The sequence below is a fragment of the Oncorhynchus nerka genome, linkage group LG5 (assembly GCF_034236695.1).
Source record: "Oncorhynchus nerka isolate Pitt River linkage group LG5, Oner_Uvic_2.0, whole genome shotgun sequence".
NCBI classification, from domain to species: Eukaryota; Metazoa; Chordata; class Actinopteri; order Salmoniformes; family Salmonidae; genus Oncorhynchus; species Oncorhynchus nerka.
The window spans coordinates 17,986,748-18,006,292 of record NC_088400.1 but is presented as its reverse complement, the minus strand read 5'-3'; the positions used below and the strand labels follow the sequence as shown (position 1 = coordinate 18,006,292).

Sequence of the window (19,545 nt, the reverse complement as noted above, 5' to 3'; positions counted from 1 at the left end):
AATTTGCTGATGTTTCGTAATGTTTAGGTTGTTACAAATGTATTGATATAAGTGGACGCATATGGAATATTTTTCGGAGTTGTGTCTGTTGTTTACGCACACACCTATCTGCCCTCTCATTGGCTAGAATATTCCAACCTGATCTCACCTGCCTTTAAAATGGGGCGTTAGGGTAGCTTAGTGGTTAGAGCGATGGACTAGTAACCGAAAGGTTGAATCCCCGAGCTGACTAGATACAAATCTGTCGTTCTGCCCCTGAGCAGGCAGTTAACCCACTGTTCCTAGGCCGTAATAGATAATAAGAATTTGTTCTTAACTGACTTGCCTTGTTAAAGGTAAAAAAAAAACTGTTGGTGACAGAATGGAAGCGTTCCTATGCTCTGATCTTACTGACATCTTACATTGCCCGAATAGGTATTTTAAATATCAGCTAGCCACATATGTTATAGCAATTTGTCAGTCGATAACGTGGCCTGACTGCCATAGCTGTGGAACCCGCCATTTCCAATGCCGCGTTCACATGCTAGTCGCAACTAGGAAACTCGAAAATGTTTGACTTGCTAACTAACCGGTTGTATAATTACATATTTCACTGGCTGTATAAATGTGAAGCATCTGCCTGCTGTTTCCACTCACTAGGGAGAGGAAGCCCATTGTCCGACAGGGGGAGAAGCTGGAACGAGATGGATGTTGGCATTCTGCACATTTTCTCATCAATGAAACATTACAATCTGTGCCAAACAGAGTGGACAACGTTTTGTAGATTTTACCCTTCGTCAAAGTTTTAAATAATTGGTTGTTTAGAAGGACTTCTGTAACGGAAATATGCAAATGTAGCGAGAACGCGCCAGCTCTTGTCTGTTTTGCCCACAGGCTATGGTCTATCTTAGTTTTAAAAACGTATAATACACGTCTTACCATTAAGCAAGTCGGGAATATGTCAGTTTCCTTCTTCCGACCATACTTGAACGCGACATTAACTAGCACTTGTATTCCGCTTCGCAAGCATGCACTGCATCAACAGCCAATCCAGTTAGGGTTGGAAGCTATAACGAGTCAATGGCTGCATTCCAAACACTTAAAAAAGTCATGTTTTTGGAAATTGTAAAAAATATATTTTTCCTTCCCCAGAAGTTCCCGCTAGGCAGGCTAACGTTAGTTAGCTAGCTATCATACAGTAGGCGTATTTTAATGATATAGTTAATATAAGTAGACATGCAATCATAGTTGACTGTAGCGCATAAAGCACCCACAAGCTACCGGTGTCTGAAAACACAATCATCGCGGATTGAACGAGTGACACATTTCCAGGCAAGGGTGGTCCATTTAAATATCATTCCTTCCTCCCTCACCCTGCAAGTGTAAACTCATCCATCACACGTTATGAAACGTCATCAGAAGTGTCCACTTAATTTGAGGACTGAGGGGATAGTGTGTGTATTTTAAGTGCAGACATGATCTTCAATTGATACATACGTACGGCGGAAGCAACCGACTGTAGACGAAAGTCGAGGAGTGAATTCGGGGGAGGTGCATCTGCGACAGCCGAAAATCGGACACTAACATGCTGACTAGACCGGGCACGCCATTATGCCTGTTGATTTTGTGCATCCACATCAGATGCGCAGGTTGAAATATCAAAACAAGTTCCGAACCACCTATATTAATTTGGGACAGGTCGAAAACCATGACACATTCATGTCTATTTAGCTAGCTTGCTTGCTGTTGCTAGCTAAATTTGCCCAAGGATATAAACATTGGTTTGTTATTTGACCCAAAATGCAAAATCCTCTAATTTGACAATTAATCCATATGGGGTAAACCGAGTCAGTTTCTAGTCATCTCTCCCATTCGGTCTTCTTCGGGCTATATTGCAGTTTGCAACCAACTTTAAGGTGCATTACCACCACTAACTTGACTGGAGTGTGGACCTCAGTTCATCTTTCAATCACCCACCTGGGTATATGCTCCTAAAACCAATGAGGAGATGGGAGGCGGGACTTGCAGCGCATCATGTGTAAAATAAAAAATGAACCAAGTTCTATTTTAGCGCCAGGCTAGGCAGACGCTCCTTGACGTGGGCGAGCAGTTTGTATACAATTATTGAATAACGTGCAAATATGTTTGTTTTTTTAACACAAGAGGAGTGGCCAGCATGTGGCTCAGATCAACATGGCAGTGTTGCCATTGTTTATTAAAATCTGCATTGACCCTTAGATTTTTATTTTATTTTTGCACTTCACACACTGCTGCTATGCTCTTTATCAGTTATCATGATGCCTAGTCACTTTACATGTCTACCCATACCACTCCAGTATCCCTGCACATTGTAAATATGGTATTGGCACTGACCAATGACCTGTATATAGCTTAATTACTTTCTCGTGTTCTTAGGTGTTTTTGTTCAACTTTATTTTTTATTTTTATAGTACTACTGATATTGATTACTGCATTGTTGGGAAGGGAATGTCCCTGTACTTGTGCATGTGACAACTTGGACGTCTTTTTGTGGAAATAAACCTCCATACCTTGCACGCACACACAAATCATATGTACATTAAATCATCCAGTAGTGCGTGCGCCTCAATCACATTAATCTGTATTACTTCACCATATACAGTGGGGCAAAAAAGTATTTAGTCAGCCACCAATTGTGCTAGTTCTCCCACTTAATTATCCACCATCATTTGCAAATAAATTAATTAAAAATCCTACAATGTGATTTTCTGGATTTTTTTTCTCTCATTTGTTTGTCATAGTTGAGGTGTACCTATGATGAAAATTACAGGCCTCATCTTTTTAAGTGGGATAACTTGCACAATTGGTGGCTGACTAAATACTTTTTTTGCCCCACTGTATGTGGTAAATACCACCTTCCCACTTGATTACGAACTTGATTAGCTGTCAATGTTAATATTTATTAAATGTATCGCATCGGAGCCATGAGTTGTGTGCAGATGTTATTCTCTAAGATGACAATATATAAATACTTTGTTGTCACTTGTCAAACATGCTATTCATTTTGGTGAAATGAAAACAAAGCCCTACCTACACAAACAAAAAGGTACACCGCCACAAGTACATATCAATATGTTTATTGAATATTAAGGTAAATATTTCACATTAATACAGGCTACGTAAAGTAGAGCCACTATACGACGTGAAATGTACTCTCAATTTAACCCTTTTTTAGTATGTAAACAATTATACATGTATTTACCACTAAAAGGTATTCTGATTTCTTTCCCTCTCTCTGCCTCTCTTTAGGTAATCATCATCCTCTAGTTGTTGGTTGAGTATCATTAGCTCCGTCGTCATCACCTTCGTCAGGTCTCCCCCTGAGGAGAGCGACAACTCTGCACGTGGGTCAAAGTCCTACATCTATGCTACACAGAGCATGGAGCCTGTTGGACAGGCTGTCACCATCAATTTGGTTGTTCATCAGACATCAACAGTACTTGAATTAGGGCTCAGAATTTTCCCTCCCGACCCCACCACCATAACAGCCCTCGCTCAAATTGTAGTATATTTCTTATTTTGAGTTAGGCACATTAAAGAAAGGTGTCAAGATCATTTCTCTCCAATTCTTCAAACTCTGCTTTGCTCTCCGTCTCTACTAAAGTTAACATGTTACACAAGTCTGTTCGTTTTTGTTGTCTCATCAGGGTTTTGTTGTCAGTTGGAAATTAAATTCATGTTTGTGGTGTGTGATGTGGATGTGTGTTTGATTGCTGTCAATGCCGGCCGGCTAGTTGACGTGGTTCAGGTGCACATGAGGAGGCCAGGTCCCAGGCCACACCTGAACGAGAAGAGGAAATTTGATTAGCAAAGAACTGTGTATGTGTGTGTGTGTGTGTGTGGATAAAGTCTCACCTGCTGTGGGTCGGTGTTGTCTGCGTTGTTGGGGACCACCTTGATGATGGGGCTCCATGCAGGGTCGGCAGCGTGCAGCCCGTTGAACATCGCCCCCCCTGGACCCTCTCCCATAGGGGGGTTGGGGGGCAGCATGGTCCCTCCATACATCGACATGGCCATACCCTGGTGTTTGATGACAACAAGGTTATTAATACACATCACAACCAGGTTTACTAACTACAGTATATTAACACAGTCCTACCCTGGAGACAACCAGGTTTACTAACTACAGTATATTAACACGGTCCTACCCTGGAGACAACCAGTCCACTAACTACAGTATATTAACACGGTCCAACCCTGGAGACAACCAGGTTTACTAACTACAGTATATTAACACGGTCCTACCCTGGAGACAACCAGGTTTACTAACTACAGTATATTAACACGGTCCTACCCTGGAGACAACCAGTCCACTAACTACAGTATATTAACACGGTCCAACCCTGGAGACAACCAGGTTTACTAACTACAGTATATTAACACGGTCCTACCCTGGAGACAACCAGGTTTACTAACTACAGTATATTAACACGGTCCTACCCTGGAGACAACCAGTCCACTAACTACAGTATATTAACACGGTCCTACCCTGGAGACAACCAGTCCACTAACTACAGTATATTAACACGGTCCTACCCTGGAGACAACCAGGTTTACTAACTACGTATATTAACACAGTCCTACCCTGGAGACAACCAGGTTTACTAACTACAGTATATTAACACGGTCCTACCCTGGAGACAACCAGTCCACTAACTACAGTATATTAACACGGTCCTACCCTGGAGACAACCAGTCCACTAACTAAGGTATATTAACACGGTCCTACCCTGGAGACAACCAGGTTTACTAACTACAGTATATTAACACGGTCCTACCCTGGAGACAACCAGTCCACTAACTACAGTATATTAACACGGTCCTACCCTGGAGACAACCAGGTTTACTAACTACAGTATATTAACACGGTCCTACCCTGGAGACAACCAGTCCACTAACTACAGTATATTAACACGGTCCTACCCTGGAGACAACCAGTCCACTAACTACAGTATATTAACACGGTCCTACCCTGGAGACAACCAGTCCACTAACTACAGTATATTAACACGGTCCTACCCTGGAGACAACCAGTCCACTAACTACAGTATATTAACACGGTCCTACCCTGGAGACAACCAGTCCACTAACTACAGTATATTAACACGGTCCTACCCTGGAGACAACCAGTCCACTAACTACAGTATATTAACACAGTCCTACCCTGGAGACACAGACCAAAAGAGGAATGGCCATTTGTGATGATATGATACTTTCATGTGTGTGTGTTACCTTGGGGAAGTCCATGTAGTTGTTGGGGTGGTTAATGTGTTGCTGGTGGTAGTTAGCGGGGTTAGAGATGCCGGTGTCGTCCTGCTCCATGGGCTGGTACTGGGAGAAGGTGTGGTCCGCCTGCAGCCCAGGGTGGATCACGTGACTGCCCATCAGGGGCTGAGACCAACCTGACATGGCTTCTAGAGGTGAGGGAGACGGGAGGTAAGACACAGAGTGATACGGGGTGTGTGTGAGGGAGACGGGAGGTGAGAGACCAACGGGGTGTGTGTGAGGGAGACGGGAGGTGAGAGACCAACGGGGTGTGTGTGAGGGAGACGGGAGGTGAGAGACCAACGGGGTGTGTGTGAGGGAGACGGGAGGTGAGAGACCAACGGGGTGTGTGTGAGGGAGACGGGAGGTGAGAGACCAACGGGGTGTGTGTGAGGGAGACGGGAGGTGAGAGACCAACGGGGTGTGTGTGAGGGAGACGGGAGGTGAGAGACAGAAATGGGGGGTGTGCGTAAAGGGGTGTGTGTATAGCTATCAGCTGTATATCAGGGCAGTAAGACATTGGTAATGGAGAGACCAGCGTGGGTTAGAGGTTGTGTGTGTGTGTCTGGTATGTGTGTGACTACTCACCCGAGGCGCTGCCGACTCCGAAGGACCATATGCCTCCCTGTCCTACAGGAGCGGTGTAGGAGGTCTGGAGGAGAGGAGGGTTGACGGTGGTCTGTCTGATCCTTGCCAGCCTCTCTGTCCCGATGGGAGGAGGCACCTTCCTGTCCTGTTGGCTGCTGCCCTGCTTGGCCTGGTGGGGAGGGGGGGCCACGGGGCCAGACGATGACACCGTGGAGGGAGGGGGCACCGCCTGGGACTCGCCTGGGAAGATGAGTGGTTAAAGGTTAGTGGTTTTGAGTCTAAAACACAGTTAAGCAAAAATCTCTTAAATTGTATTAGTTAAATCATGTATGTTCTGTGTGTTGAATTCCTGGAAAATAAGCTTCATGGCCATTTTAGGTTCATTTTCACACATCTGTGTCAGTACCTGATGTGGCAGCGCTCCAGGGGTGAGGGGAGAAGTGCTGTCTGCTGAAGGAGGGGGTGCCCACAGCTGCTGGCCCGTGTAGATAGACTGGACTACCAGACATACTGGTAGCATAGCTGGTCAAAGCTACATACGGAGAAAGGAGAGAGAGTTAGAGGCCTATAGACTGCAGGTAGACTGGACTACCAGACATACTGGTAGCATAGCTGGTCAAAGCTACATACGGAGAAAGGAGAGAGTTAGAGGCCTTAGACTGCAGGTAGACTGGACTACAAGACATACAATTGAGGTTGGAAGTTTACATACACTCATACACTCGAGTCAATAAAACTCGTTTTTCAACCACTCCACAAATTTCTTGTGAACAAACTATAGTATTGGCAAGTCGGTTAGGACATCTACTTTGTGTATGACAAGTAATTTTTCCAACAATTGTTTAGACAGATTATTTCACTTATAATTCAGTGGGTCAGAAGTTCACATACACTAAGTTGAATGTACCTTTAAACAGCTTTGGAAAATTCCAGAATAGGAAGTCATGGCTTTAGAAGCTTCTGATAGGCTAATTGACATTAGTCAATTGGGAGGTGTGCCTGTGGATGTATTTCAAGGCCTACCTTTAAACTCAGTGCCTCTTTGCTTGACATCATGGGAAAATCCAAAGAAATCAGCCAAGACCTCAGAAAAAAAATGTAGACCTCCACAGGTCTGATTCATCCTTGGGAGCAATTTTCAAATGCCTGAAGGTACCACACCACATTCATCTGTACAAACAATAGTACGCAAGTATAAACACCATGGGATCACGCATCCGTCATACAGCTCAGGAAGGAGACGCGTTCTGTCTCCTAGAGATTAATGTACTTTTGCGAAAAGTGCAAATCAATCCCAGAACAAGAGCAAAGGACCTTGTGAAGATGCTGGAGGAAACAGGTACAAAAGTATCAATATCCACAGTAAAATGAGTCCTATATCGACATAACCTGAAAGGCCGCTCAGCAAGGAAGAAGCCACTGCTCCAAAACAGCCATAAAAAAAGCTAGACTAAGGTTTGCAACTGCACATGGGGACAAGGATTGTACAATTTGGAGAAATGTCCTCTGGTCTGATGAAACAAAAATATAACTGTTTGACAATAATGACCATCATTATGTTTGGAGGAAAAATGGGGAGGCCTGCAAGCCGAAGAACACCATCCCAACCGTGAAGCACAGGGGTGGCAGCATCATGTTATGGGGGTGCTTTGCTGCAGGGGGGACTGGTTTACCTCACACAATAGATGACATCATGAGGTAGGAAAATTATGTTGATATATTGAAGCAACATCTCAAGACAGTCAGGAAGTTAAAGCTTGGTTGAAAATGGGTCTTCCAAATGGACAATGACCCCAAGCATACTTCCAAAGTTGTGGAAAAATGGCTTAAGGACAACAAAGTCAAGGTATTGGAGTGGCCTCAATCCTATAGAAAATGTGTGGGCAGAACTGAAAAAGCGTGTGCGAACAAGGAGGCCTACAAACCTGACTCAGTTACACCAGCTCTGTCAGGAGGAATGGGCCAAAATTCACCCAACTTAATGTGAGAAGCTTGTGGAAGGCTACCCAAAACTTTTGACCCAAGTTAAACAATTTAAAGGTAATGCTACCAAATACTAATTGAGTGTATGTAAACTTTTGACCCACTGGGAATGTGATGAAATAAAAGCTGAACTAAAATCAGTCGCTCTACTATTATTCTGACATTTCACATTCTAAAATAAAGTGGTGATCTAACTGACCTAAGACATGGAGTTTTTACTAGGATTAAATGTCAGGAATTGTGAAGAACAGAGTTTAAATGTGTGTGGCTAAGGTGTATGTAAACTTCTGACTTCAACTGTACTGGTAGCATAGCTGGTCAGACTTAGAGCTGTAAGACAGGGAGAGAGTTTGGGGCGTAAGGTTGACCAAGAAACTGAAGTTGAAATTGGGTTTCTATTTCAGGAACAAAATCTTTCTAATATTCAATTGTGTCTAACTTGTGACACTGTCTTTCGTGTGTATACTGTATTTTTCTGTAATGTTTTATGGACACTGCTATTTCCCTGTTTTGCCTTCTTGCCAGGTCGCCCTCGCAAAATAGGTTTTTAACCTATTTAACCTATAAACCTGGGTTTTACCTGGTTTAATAAAAAAATAAAAAGGTCAAACACAGTAAAATAAATACATCTAAAATGTCCCTTTCTTTTACCAATAGGACTGTTGACCATCCTCTGTGAGGCAGAGCGGTACCCAGGGGCCTTGGAGCTGTCTGGAGGAGGGGCCATCATGCCATCCATCTGGCCCATGTAGGCGGGAGGGGCAGAATACTGCTGCTCAGGAGGGGAGCGGGCAGGGAGGTGGCACGCACCCCACACCTGGTTGTTACCCACCTAATAGAGAGAAGTGGTTAATGAGCAAACTGGGGCACAGGCACTGATGTTTAGGTCACAACCTTTAAACATGCTGTTACTCTATGGCAGGGCTCTCCAGCCCTGTTCCTGGAGAGATACCCTTCTGTAGGTTTCAACTCCAACCCTGTTCCTGGAGAGATACCCTTCTGTAACTCAACTCCGAACTCTTAAAACCTACTGGATGGTATCTCTCCAGGAACAGGGTTGGCATCTCTCCAGGAACAGGGTTGGAGTTAAAACCTACTGGATGGTATCTCTCCAGGAACAGGGTTGGAGTTAAAACCTACTGGATGGCATCTCTCCAGGAACAGGGTTGGAGTTAAAACCTACTGGATGGTATCTCTCCAGGAACCTACTGGATGGTATCTCTCCAGGAACAGGGTTGGCATCTCTCCAGGAACAGGGTTGGAGTTAAAACCTACTGGATGGTATCTCTCCAGGAACAGGGTTGGAGTTAAAACCTACTGGATGGCATCTCTCCAGGAACAGGGTTGGAGTTAAAACCTACTGGATGGTATCTCTCCAGGAACCTACTGGATGGCATCTCTCCAGGAACTGGGTTGGAGTTAAAACCTACTGGATGGTATCTCTCCAGGAACGGGGTTGGAGTTAAAACCTACTGGATGGTATCTCTCCAGGAACAGGGTTGGAGTTAAAACCTACTGGATGGTATCTCTCCAGGAACAGGGTTGGAGTTAAAACCTACTGGATGGTATCTCTCCAGGAACAGGGTTGGAGTTAAAACCTACTGGATGGTATCTCTCCAGGAACAGGGTTGGAGTTAAAACCTACTGGATGGTATCTCTCCAGGAACAGGGTTGGAGTTAAAACCTACTGGATGGTATCTCTCCAGGAACAGGGTTGGAGTGAAAACCTACTGGATGGTATCTCTCCAGGAACAGGGTTGGAGAGTCCTGCTCTATTGTAATAAAATCTTTTTCTGTGGATAATAAAAATAGTGGCACCCACCTGGTTGTTGTTGTCGAACATGCTGCTGAAATGGTTGAAGAGGGCTGCAGGGCCGAAGTTAGGGGGCATCTGCTGGGGCTTGGCCCCACCATGGACCTGCTGCTGCATCGGAGAGCCGTTCATCAGACCCATGGAGGACTGGGGCTGAGGGGGCATGGAGGGGGGCTGGGGCAGCTTCTGTTTGGGGTGCTCATGTTGTTGCTGTGTGTTGTGGGGTAGGAACGGTTGTTGTTGTTGCTGCTGCTGGTTGGGGTGTTGGTAGTAGGGCCCTGTCGGGGGCTGCATGCGGTGTGAGATGCGGGGGCGGGAGCCGAGAAGTGGGGTACGGTGCTGTTGGGGTGTTTGTGTGAGGGGCGGAGGAGGATGGGGGAGGTGGGAGCTGGACTGGAGAGGTGGAGAGGGGTCTGATGAGGAGGTGGAGGTTAGGGGAGGAGGGGTTGGTGCTGCTGCTGGCGGGGCTCAGGTTTGGTGGGGGCAGCCATGGCAGGGGGGGTGAAACCACCTGAATTAACCACATTGTTGACTGAGAGGTGCTGGCCCTCCTGAGAGAGGGAGGGGGTCAGCTTCTCCTTGCCTGGGGGAGCAGTGGGGGCGCTGGGAGGTGACTTGGGGGGCTGAGAGATGGGTGCGACCTGGGGATGAGGAGTGTTAGGGGCGTACGTAGCCATTAAGCCCGTGTGTTGGTGGGCGGGAGACACTGTACCTCTCACTGAGTGACTACTACTGACAGTGGTGGCAGTAACCATGGAGACAGAGTTGATCCCTGTGTGCTTGGGGTCAGAGGTGAACAGCTGTTTCCTGACTGAGGAAGGGGTGGGGGCACTGGGTTGGGCCTGGGCCCCATGAGGGTGGTTAGGGGTGTGGGGTGACCCTGTAGTCGTAGCAGTCTGACTGTTAGAGGCACTAGGACTGGAGACAGAGGAGCTCGTGGATGATGTGTTATTGTGATCATTATGACTAGACAAGTTGGATCTGGTCTGGTTGTTACCACTAATACCACCGTTGTGTTTGGGGGAGCTGTTGGCGCTACCGGGACTCAGCGGCCGCACCGGGAACGGGCCCCAGGTGCTGGCGGCAGGGGAGAAGGTCCCACCAAACTGGGCCATGGGCAGCCTGGGGAGCCTGATCTGATGCATGGTCTGGGCTGCCAGGAGGGCCAGCTGGGGATGGGCATAGGCCAGGGGGAGAGACACAGGGAAGGGCTGCCTCACCCCAGACAGACCCTTACCCATCTTACCCCCTGTCTGAGAGGATGAGGACTGGAAGGAGACCCCAGAGGACGTGACCAGGGAGCCCAGGGCCTTGGCACCGATGGTGAGGTTAAGGCTAGCTCCAGTGGGGGTGGGGAATGGGGCTGAGGTGGTCTTGGAGCCCGGGGCCCTGATGTGGTTCCTGGGGATCAGGTCCTCTAGTTCCTTGGCTGGGTCCTGGATCAGAGAGTTGATCAGCTGGACTGCGTGGCGTGTTGACTCTGTGCCACCTCTGGAATGAACCATCACAACACGGGTTAGGGGCCACACAACAATGAAAACATTCCACGGACATGGTTCCAACCAATCACAGTATCTCAACTCTTCACTGATCTCCTGGAGATACGGCAGGAGGATTAGACATTCCATTTAAATACGTAGAATCACTCAGATCAGTGGTTCCGAAACTTTTTATAGTCCTGTACCCATTCAAACATTCAACCTCCAGCTGAGTACCCCCTCTGGCACCAGGGTCGGCCGGCCGTACCCCCCCTGGCACCAGGGTCGGCCGGCCGTACCCCCCCATGTCACTGATGCGTTGTGAAACAGTGCTGTTTGATGAAGGCATTGTCTATCATTTTTTTGTCCTTTTCCCCCAGCATTGTCCCAGCCATATCCGCGGCAGCAGGAAGAATTAAGTCCTCCACAGTAGTATGGGGCTTGCCTGTCTTAGCCAGTCCTCCACAGTAGTATGGGGCTTGCCTGTCTTAGCCAGTCCTCCACAGTAGTATGGGGCTTGCCTGTCTTAGCCAGTCCTCCACAGTAGTATGGGGCTTGCCTGTCTTAGCCAGTCCTCCACAGTAGTATGGGGCTTGCCTGTCTTAGCCAGTCCTCCACAGTAGTATGGGGCTTGCCTGTCTTAGCCAGTCCTCCACAGTAGTATGGGGCTTGCCTGTCTTAGCCAGTCCTCCACAGTAGTATGGGGCTTGCCTGTCTTAGCCAGTCCTCCACAGTAGTATGGGGCTTGCCTGTCTTAGCCAGTCCTCCACAGTAGTATGGGGCTTGCCTGTCTTAGCCAGTCCTCCACAGTAGTATGGGGCTTGCCTGTCTTAGCCAGTCCTCCACAGTAGTATGGGGCTTGCCTGTCTTAGCCAGTCCTCCACAGTAATATGGGGCTTGCCTGTCTTAGCCACTCGGTAGCTCACCATATAAGACGCTTCCATGGCTTATTCTTCAAATGGTCGTGTTTCATTTCTAAATGTCTGCGCAAGAGTGAAGGTTTCCCGCGAGAGAGTAACGGTTTATGTGAGTGGATGTTAATTATTTGACTAGGCTACCTGTATTACCCAAATGTATAGCCCCAAATGTATAGCCCCAAATGTATAGCCCCTTTTTTTAAGTGAATCACATTTTTATTTGGGGTACCCCCGACGGCCTTGCGCATACCCCTGGTAGTTTGGGGAAACGCTGACTCGGATAAATCAACGCATAGCTATTACCCTTTTCTCTGCTTTCCTCCTGCTCAGTTCTCTACTCTGCTGACTGGTGTAATAGTGGGCTGCCGTCACCACAGGGGTCCCCTCCCTGTCCCTACCTGATGGTGATCATTCTCTCTCCGTTCTTGTCTTTCTGTTTGTCCACATCGATGTGTGCTCCCGTCACGTCCTGTATAGCTGTGATGTTGCAGCCTCCTCTACCCATGATCCTCGACACCACCGAGGCCGGGACCGAAAGCTTCTTGGACCTGCAGCCCAGAGAGAGAGAGATTCATATGGGGTTTAGAACCGGGCCAAAGCACAAAATCCATGCAGAGCCACATGCCTGATAACTTACTCATTGTCTAAAACAGTGGTTCCCAACCAGGGGTACCTGGCCTATCCACAGGGGGGACTAGAGAAGACTCATGAGACCAAAGGCCTACTGATAAAATACACGAGGGGGTACTTCAGGGGTACTCCAGGGAGAGCAAAATTCAGCTGGTGCTACAGTAACCGAAGACGGTTGGAAACCACTGGCCTAAAATGACCTATAGATTAACTTGAAGCATTTCCAGATGGATTTTATGGATGGAATGTGTGTCTACCCACCGTCTCACCACCTCCTTCCAACCCTCCTCTCTCTTCTGTCCCCTCTTGGGGCTGGTGAGGCTCTTGCTGTTGGAGGATGTGACGGGTAGCGACATGGTCTTAAACTGGGACGGTACAGAGCTGCTGGGGTTCAACTCACTCATGTCTGGAGCTCTGAGAGGGGGAGGGACAGAGGGGGAGTGGGCGAGAGAGAGGGGGAGAGAAAGGGGTAAAAGGTCAGATTCACAATTAATACGGTTGCTGTTTTTAACTACGTACTTGTATTATAAATGTACTGTTCTGTGTGATTGGTGGTGCTTGACCAGCTCCTTTAGGAAAACTACAGTTCTGTGTGATTGGTGGTGCTTGACCAGCTCCTTTAGGAAAACTACAGTTCTGTGTGATTGGTGGTGCTTGACCAGCTTCTTTAGGAAAACTACAGTTCTGTGTGATTGGCGGTGCTTGACCAGCTTCTTTAGGAAAACTACAGTTCTGTGTGATTGGCGGTGCTTGACCAGCTCCTTTAGGAAAACTACAGTTCTGTGTGATTGGTGGTGCTTGACCAGCTCCTTTAGGAAAACTACAGTTCTGTGTGATTAGTGGTGCTTGACCAGCTCCTTTAGGAAAACTACAGTTCTGTGTGATTAGTGGTGCTTGACCAGCTCCTTTAGAAAAACTACAGTTCTGTGTGATTGGTGGTGCTTGACCAGCTCCTTTAGGAAAACTACAGTTCTAACTCAAACCAAAGGTACTGCAGGTCACTCACTTCTGTGTAGGTTTGGAGATGGAGACGGTGACTGGGTGTAGCTGATGACAGTGTCTCTTCTCTGGGCCTGGCTGCAGGCTGTGAGAGGGGCCCGAGGACGAAGAGGATGAAGAGGAAGATGAGGAAGAGGAGAGGTCAGGGAGGAAGTTGAGCTCCTGGCTCTTGCCCCCACTGCTGCTACTCTCACTGGCACAGTCGGTGCTGTCCAGGGGGTCTGAGTCGCTGGTGCCCCCTGCACCCCCAGCTACGCCCCGTGGGTCGCCATGGATCTTGTTTGCCTTGTGTTGTGCCAGCACCACCTGCTGGACAGAGATGGAATTATCACTGATTAGACACCTTGATTGACTTGCTTTGACTGTTTGACAGTAGAATTGTGAAAGGAAATGTGTATTTACAGCCTCCCAGAAAAAAAAACTGGCTTCACTCATCCTTGAATTTATCTACATTATATTTTACAGTCATGACCAGCAGTATGTGGACACCTGCTCGTCTAACAGCTCATTCCAAAATCACGGGGATTAATATAGAGTTGGTCCCCCTTTGCTGATATAACAACCTCCACTCGTCTGGTTTTCCACTAGATGTTGGAACATTGCTGCGGGGACTTGCTTCCATTCAGCCGCAAAAGCATTAGTGAAGTCGGGCACTGATGTTGGGATTTTAGTCCGGGCTCAGTCGGCATTCCAATTCATCCCAAGGGTGTTAGATGGTGTTGAGGTCAGGGCTCTGTGCAGGCCTGTCAAATTCTTCTATATCGATCTCAACAAACCATTTTTGCATGGACCTCACTTCATGCACAGGGGCATTGTCATGCTTAAACAGGAAAGGGCATTCCCAAAACTGTTGCCACAAAGTTGGAAGCACAAAATAATCTAGAATGTCATTGTATGCTGTAGTGATTTCCATTCACTAGAACAAGGCACCTAACCATGAAAAACAGCCCCCGACCATTATTCTTCCTCCACCAAACTATACAGTTGGCACTATGCATTGGGGCAGGTAGTGTTCTCCTGGCATCCGCCAAACCCAGATTTGTCTGTCAGGCTGCCTGATGTGTGGCTGCTCGGCCATGAAAACCCATTTCATAAAGCCCCAGACAAAACAGTTCTTGTGCTGAAGTTGCTTCCAGAGACAGTTTGGAACTCGGTAGTGAGTGTTGAAACCGAGGACAAACTTTCTATGCGCTTCAGCGATCCCGTTCTGTGAGCTTGTGTGACCTACCACTTTGCCGCTGAGCCATTGTTTCTCCTAGACGTTTCCACTTCACAATAACAGCACTTCAAGTTGACCAGGGTAACTCTAGCAGGGCAGAAATTTGATGAACTGACCTACTGGGAAGTTGGCATCCTATGACGGGGTCACGTTGAAAGTCAGAGCTCTTCAGTAAAGACATTCTACTGCCAATGTTTGTCTATGGAGATTGCATTGCGGTGTGCTCGATTTTATACACCTGTCAGCAATTCTTCAAAGTTGCCACCCTTTGCCTTGATGACAGCTTTGCACACTTGGCATTCTCTCAACCAGCTTCATCTGGAATGCTTTTCTAACAGTCTTGAAGGAGTTTCCACATATGCTGAGCACTTGTTGGCTGCTTTTCCTTCACTGCGGTCCAACTCAACCCGAACCATCTCAATTGGGTTGAGGTCTGGTGATTTTGGAGGCCAGGTCATCTGATGTAGCACTCCATCACTCTCCTTCTTGGTCAAATAGCCCTTACACAGCCTAGAGGTGTGTTGGGTCATTGTCTTGTTGAAAAATAAATGATAGTCCCACTAAGCGAAAACCAGATGGAATGGCGAATCACTGCAGAATGCTGTGATAGCCATGCTGGTTAAGTGGGCCTTGAATTCTAAATAAATCACAGACAGTGTCACCAGCAAAGCACTCCCACACCATAACGCCTCCTCCTCCATGCTTCACGGTGGGAACCACACATGCAAATATAATCCTTTCACTCACACCGCGGTCTCACAAAGACAGGGCGGTTTAAACCAAATATCTCAAATTTGGACTCATCAGACCAAAGCACAGATTTCCACCGGTCTAATGTCCATTGCTCATGTTTCTGGGCCCAAACTTGTCTCTTCTTCCGACTATGAAGGCCTGATTCACGCAGTCTCCTCTGAACAGTTGATGTTGAGATGTGTCTGTTACTTGAACTCTGAAGCATTTATTTGGGCTGCAATTTCTGAGGCTGGTAACTAATGAACTGATCCTCTGCAGCAGAGGTAACTCTGGTCTTCCTTTCCTGTGGCGTTACCAATGAGAGCCCATTTCATCATAGTGCTTGATGTTATTTGCGACTGCACTTGAAGAAACTTTTAAAATTGACATTTTCCGGAATGACTGACCTTCATGTCTTAAAGTAATGGACTGTCGTTCCTCTTCGCTTATTTGAGCTCTTCTTGCCATAATATGGACTTGGTCTTTTACCAGATAGGGCTATCTGCTGTATACCACCCCTACCTTGTCACAACACAACTGATTGGCTCAAACGCATTAAGGAAAGAAATTCCACAAATTAACTTTTAACAAGGCACACCTGTTAATTGAAATGCATTCCAGGTGACTACCTCATGAAGCTGGTTGAGAGAATGCCAAGAGTGTGCAAAGCTGTCATCAAGGTAAAGGGTGGTTACTTAGAAAAATCTCAAACATATTTAGGTGTTAACACTTGGTTACTACATGATTCCATGTGTGTCATTTCATAGTTTTGATGTAGAAAATTGTAATAATAAAGCAAAACCCTTGAATGAGCAAGTGTCCAAACTTTTGACTGGTACTGCGTGCGTGTGTGTGTGCGCGTGTGCGTGTGTGTGCAAAATCTACGCCTGTGGGCCCTGCAGTATGATTGGTTAGTTAGTTACCTGTGGGTCCTGACGTATGATTGGTTAGTTAGTTACCTGTGGGTCCTGACGTATGATTGGTTAGTTAGTTACCTGTGGGTCCTGACGTATGATTGGTTAGTTACCTGTGGTTCCTGCCGTATGATTGGTTAGTTACCTGTGGTTCCTGCCGTATGATTGGTTCGCTGGGGGAGGAGTCCTTGGTCTTGTTCTTCTTGCTCTTGCGGTTGGTGCTGGTCGTCGTGGCAACACTGGCCCTCTTGCCGAACACAGAGCTGAAGGAGGGCGAGGTGGCGGGAATACCGATTGTGGTGGTAGTGGTCGCACTGGGGGGGTCGATGGGGGGGTCCACTTCTGAAGAGCAGGAGGGATGAATGTAGAGTTGAAGAGACAGTTCCACCATATTACATAGACATGTGTTTCCTTACTTTGAAAACAGTCTACGGAAAAGGATTGACTGCAATCTACACTTTTGTTAAACTAGCCACAGCAAACAAATGTTAATAATCAGTATTTTGGGAACAAAGGATAGATATTGAAATCAAGATATAATTTACCCTCAGCGGAGTCATCCTGCTTCTGCATCTCATAGTCCTCCTCCCCCTCCTCCTTGTTTGTCTTCTGCTCCTGCTCCTCTTCCTCCTCCTCCTCCTCCTGCTTTTTCTTCTGCTCCTCCTTCTTCTTCTTGCGTTTCTCCTTGCGTTTCTCTCTCTTGGCAGCCAGGGCCTGCTTCTTGCTCTCCTCTCTGGACTTCTCCAGGTCGAGCTCCTTGAGGAGAATGCTGGCGTTCTTGTTGGCTTCAGCAGCCTGCTGGTCTTTGGCTTTGACGATGGTCTCCATGCACTGATGGCACTTCTTCAACAACTCCTGAGAGAGGGAGGGATGGAGAGAGAGGGAGGGATGGAGAGAGAGGGAGGGATGGAGAGAGAGGGATGGAGAGAGAGGGAGGGATGGGGAGGGATGGAGAGGGATGGAGAGGGATGGGGAGGGATGGAGAGAGGGGAGGGATGGAGAGAGGGGGAGGGATGGAGAGAGGGGAGGGATGGAGAGAGGGGGAGGGATGGAGAGAGGGGGAGGGATGGAGGAGGGGGAGGGATGGAGAGAGGGGAGGGATGGAGAGAGAGGGATGGGGAGGGATGGAGAGGAGAGGGAGGGATGGAGAGAGGGAGGGAGGGATGGAGAGAGAGGGAGGGATGGAGAGAGAGGGAGGGATGGGGAGAGAGGGAGGGATGGGGAGAGAGGGAGGGATGGGGAGGGATGGAGAGAGAGGGAGGGATGGAGAGAGAGGGAGGGATGGAGAGAGAGAGGGAGGGATGGAGAGAGAGAGGGAGGGATGGAGAGAGAGAGGGAGGGATGGAGAGAGAGAGGGAGGGATGGAGAGAGAGAGGGAGGGATGGAGAGAGAGGGAGGGATGGAGAGAGAGAGGGATGGATGGAGAGAGAGGGAGGGATGGAGAGAGAGGGAGGGATGGAGAGAGAGGGAGGGATGGAGAGAGAGGGAGGGATGGAGAGAGAGGGAGGGATGGAGAGAGAGGGAGGGATGGAGAGAGAGGGAGGGATGGAGAGAGAGGGAGGGATGGAGAGAGGGGGAGGGATGGAGAGAGAGGGAGGGATGGAGAGAGGGGGAGGGATGGAGAGAGTTCGTGGAGTTAGTGGACACAACTCTTTCTAACCCACTGCCATACTTGCTCAAAGAGAGACCATTCCAAACCGGTGGTGGTGTTACCTTGTCAGCGATGGTGGCGATGTATCTCATACACTCAATGTCTGAGGGGAACTGATTGACCTCCTTTACCAGGTACTGAACCACCTTTACATGACCCTGAGAAACACAGACAAGGGGAGAGAGAAAATGGAAGACACCTGTAAAATAGGCCAATATTGTTTCAGGCTGGGAGCAGTAAAGGTATGGGGAAGACTGTAGGACCTGGTACTGGAACTAGGTTGTGAGAGGGCCATGTGTTGCAGAGGGGAAGGGTCATCCTGCGACACGACCTACCTTACGGAAGGCAGCCATGAGCGGTGTGATCTTGCGGTTGTCTGCAGCGTCTACGTCGGCCCCAGCCTGCACCAGCAGCTGAACCACATCAAAATGGCCCCCGTTGGCCGCCAGCCACAGAGGTGTGTTCCCCTTCTTGTTGCGAACATCAATGTGAGCCCCTCTGGAGAACAGAGAAAAACAGGGACTAGAGATAAACACAGGATAAAAAGATGAACGAGAGAATCAAAACATTACCTTTTAGGGACATTCCTGGCTTCAAAATGAACACTCAGACAAAGACCTTGATTCATTCAGAATGATTGATAAGTTGGTTTAATGCCCACCTGTTGATGAGCAGCTCACAGAACTTGTAGTGGCCCTTGTCTGCAGCGATGGTGAGGGCTGTGTCCCGGGACGAGGGGACAGGAGGGGCGTTGACGTCAGCCCCTTTATCCAGCAGCACCCGGCCCACCTCAGCATAGCCCCCCGACGCTGCCTCCATTAGAGGGGTCAGACCAGTCTACCAGGGGAGGGGGAGGTCAACATCACATTTACAATATGGGGCCAATCCCTCAAACACTTAGTCAGGCACTGGGAGTTGGAGTGACAATTCTCTAGTTAGGATTCACCAGAGCCTATATGTAACTTGGCTCTGGACTTGATATACTGCTATAATATGGACAGTGACCGGTTCTGTCTCCTCACCTTGGCTCTGTGCTCTACGTTGGCCTTGCGGTCCAGCAGCAGACTGACCACCTCAGCCCGGCCCTGGAAGCAGGCCAGAGTCAGAGCCGTGTTCCTGTTAGTCTCGATCTGAGCGTTGATGTCTGAGCCCATGTCCAGCAGCAGCTTGACCGCAGGGACGTGACCGTTCATCGCTGCCAGCATCAGGGGAGAGATACCCAGCTTACTGCCCGTCCTGGAGACAGAAAGATCCAGGGAGGATTTGATCAGTTAGTGAGAGACGTGAGGGACTTTCACTACCAAAGATGCAGTCATCATTCATTTAAACAACCCAGTG

General features: G+C 48.0%; 1 protein-coding gene across 1 annotated transcript in view; it reads right to left on the bottom strand.

Annotated features, from left to right (window-relative positions):
- Positions 1 to 3,079: 3,079 nt before the first annotated feature.
- LOC115124642 (ankyrin repeat and KH domain-containing protein 1-like) overlaps positions 3,080 to 19,545 on the bottom strand; it is a 76,310-nt gene continuing 59,844 nt past the window's right edge. The window contains 17 exon segments of the mRNA XM_065018425.1: positions 3,080 to 3,799; positions 3,874 to 4,038; positions 5,251 to 5,432; positions 5,872 to 6,111; positions 6,278 to 6,403; positions 8,506 to 8,686; positions 9,677 to 10,110; positions 10,113 to 11,158; positions 12,461 to 12,610; positions 12,954 to 13,106; positions 13,699 to 13,997; positions 16,702 to 16,898; positions 17,102 to 17,411; positions 18,270 to 18,365; positions 18,543 to 18,705; positions 18,869 to 19,044; positions 19,230 to 19,443. Coding sequence (XP_064874497.1) covers positions 3,749 to 3,799; positions 3,874 to 4,038; positions 5,251 to 5,432; positions 5,872 to 6,111; positions 6,278 to 6,403; positions 8,506 to 8,686; positions 9,677 to 10,110; positions 10,113 to 11,158; positions 12,461 to 12,610; positions 12,954 to 13,106; positions 13,699 to 13,997; positions 16,702 to 16,898; positions 17,102 to 17,411; positions 18,270 to 18,365; positions 18,543 to 18,705; positions 18,869 to 19,044; positions 19,230 to 19,443 — 4,183 coding nt within the window. The 3' untranslated portion in view covers positions 3,080 to 3,748.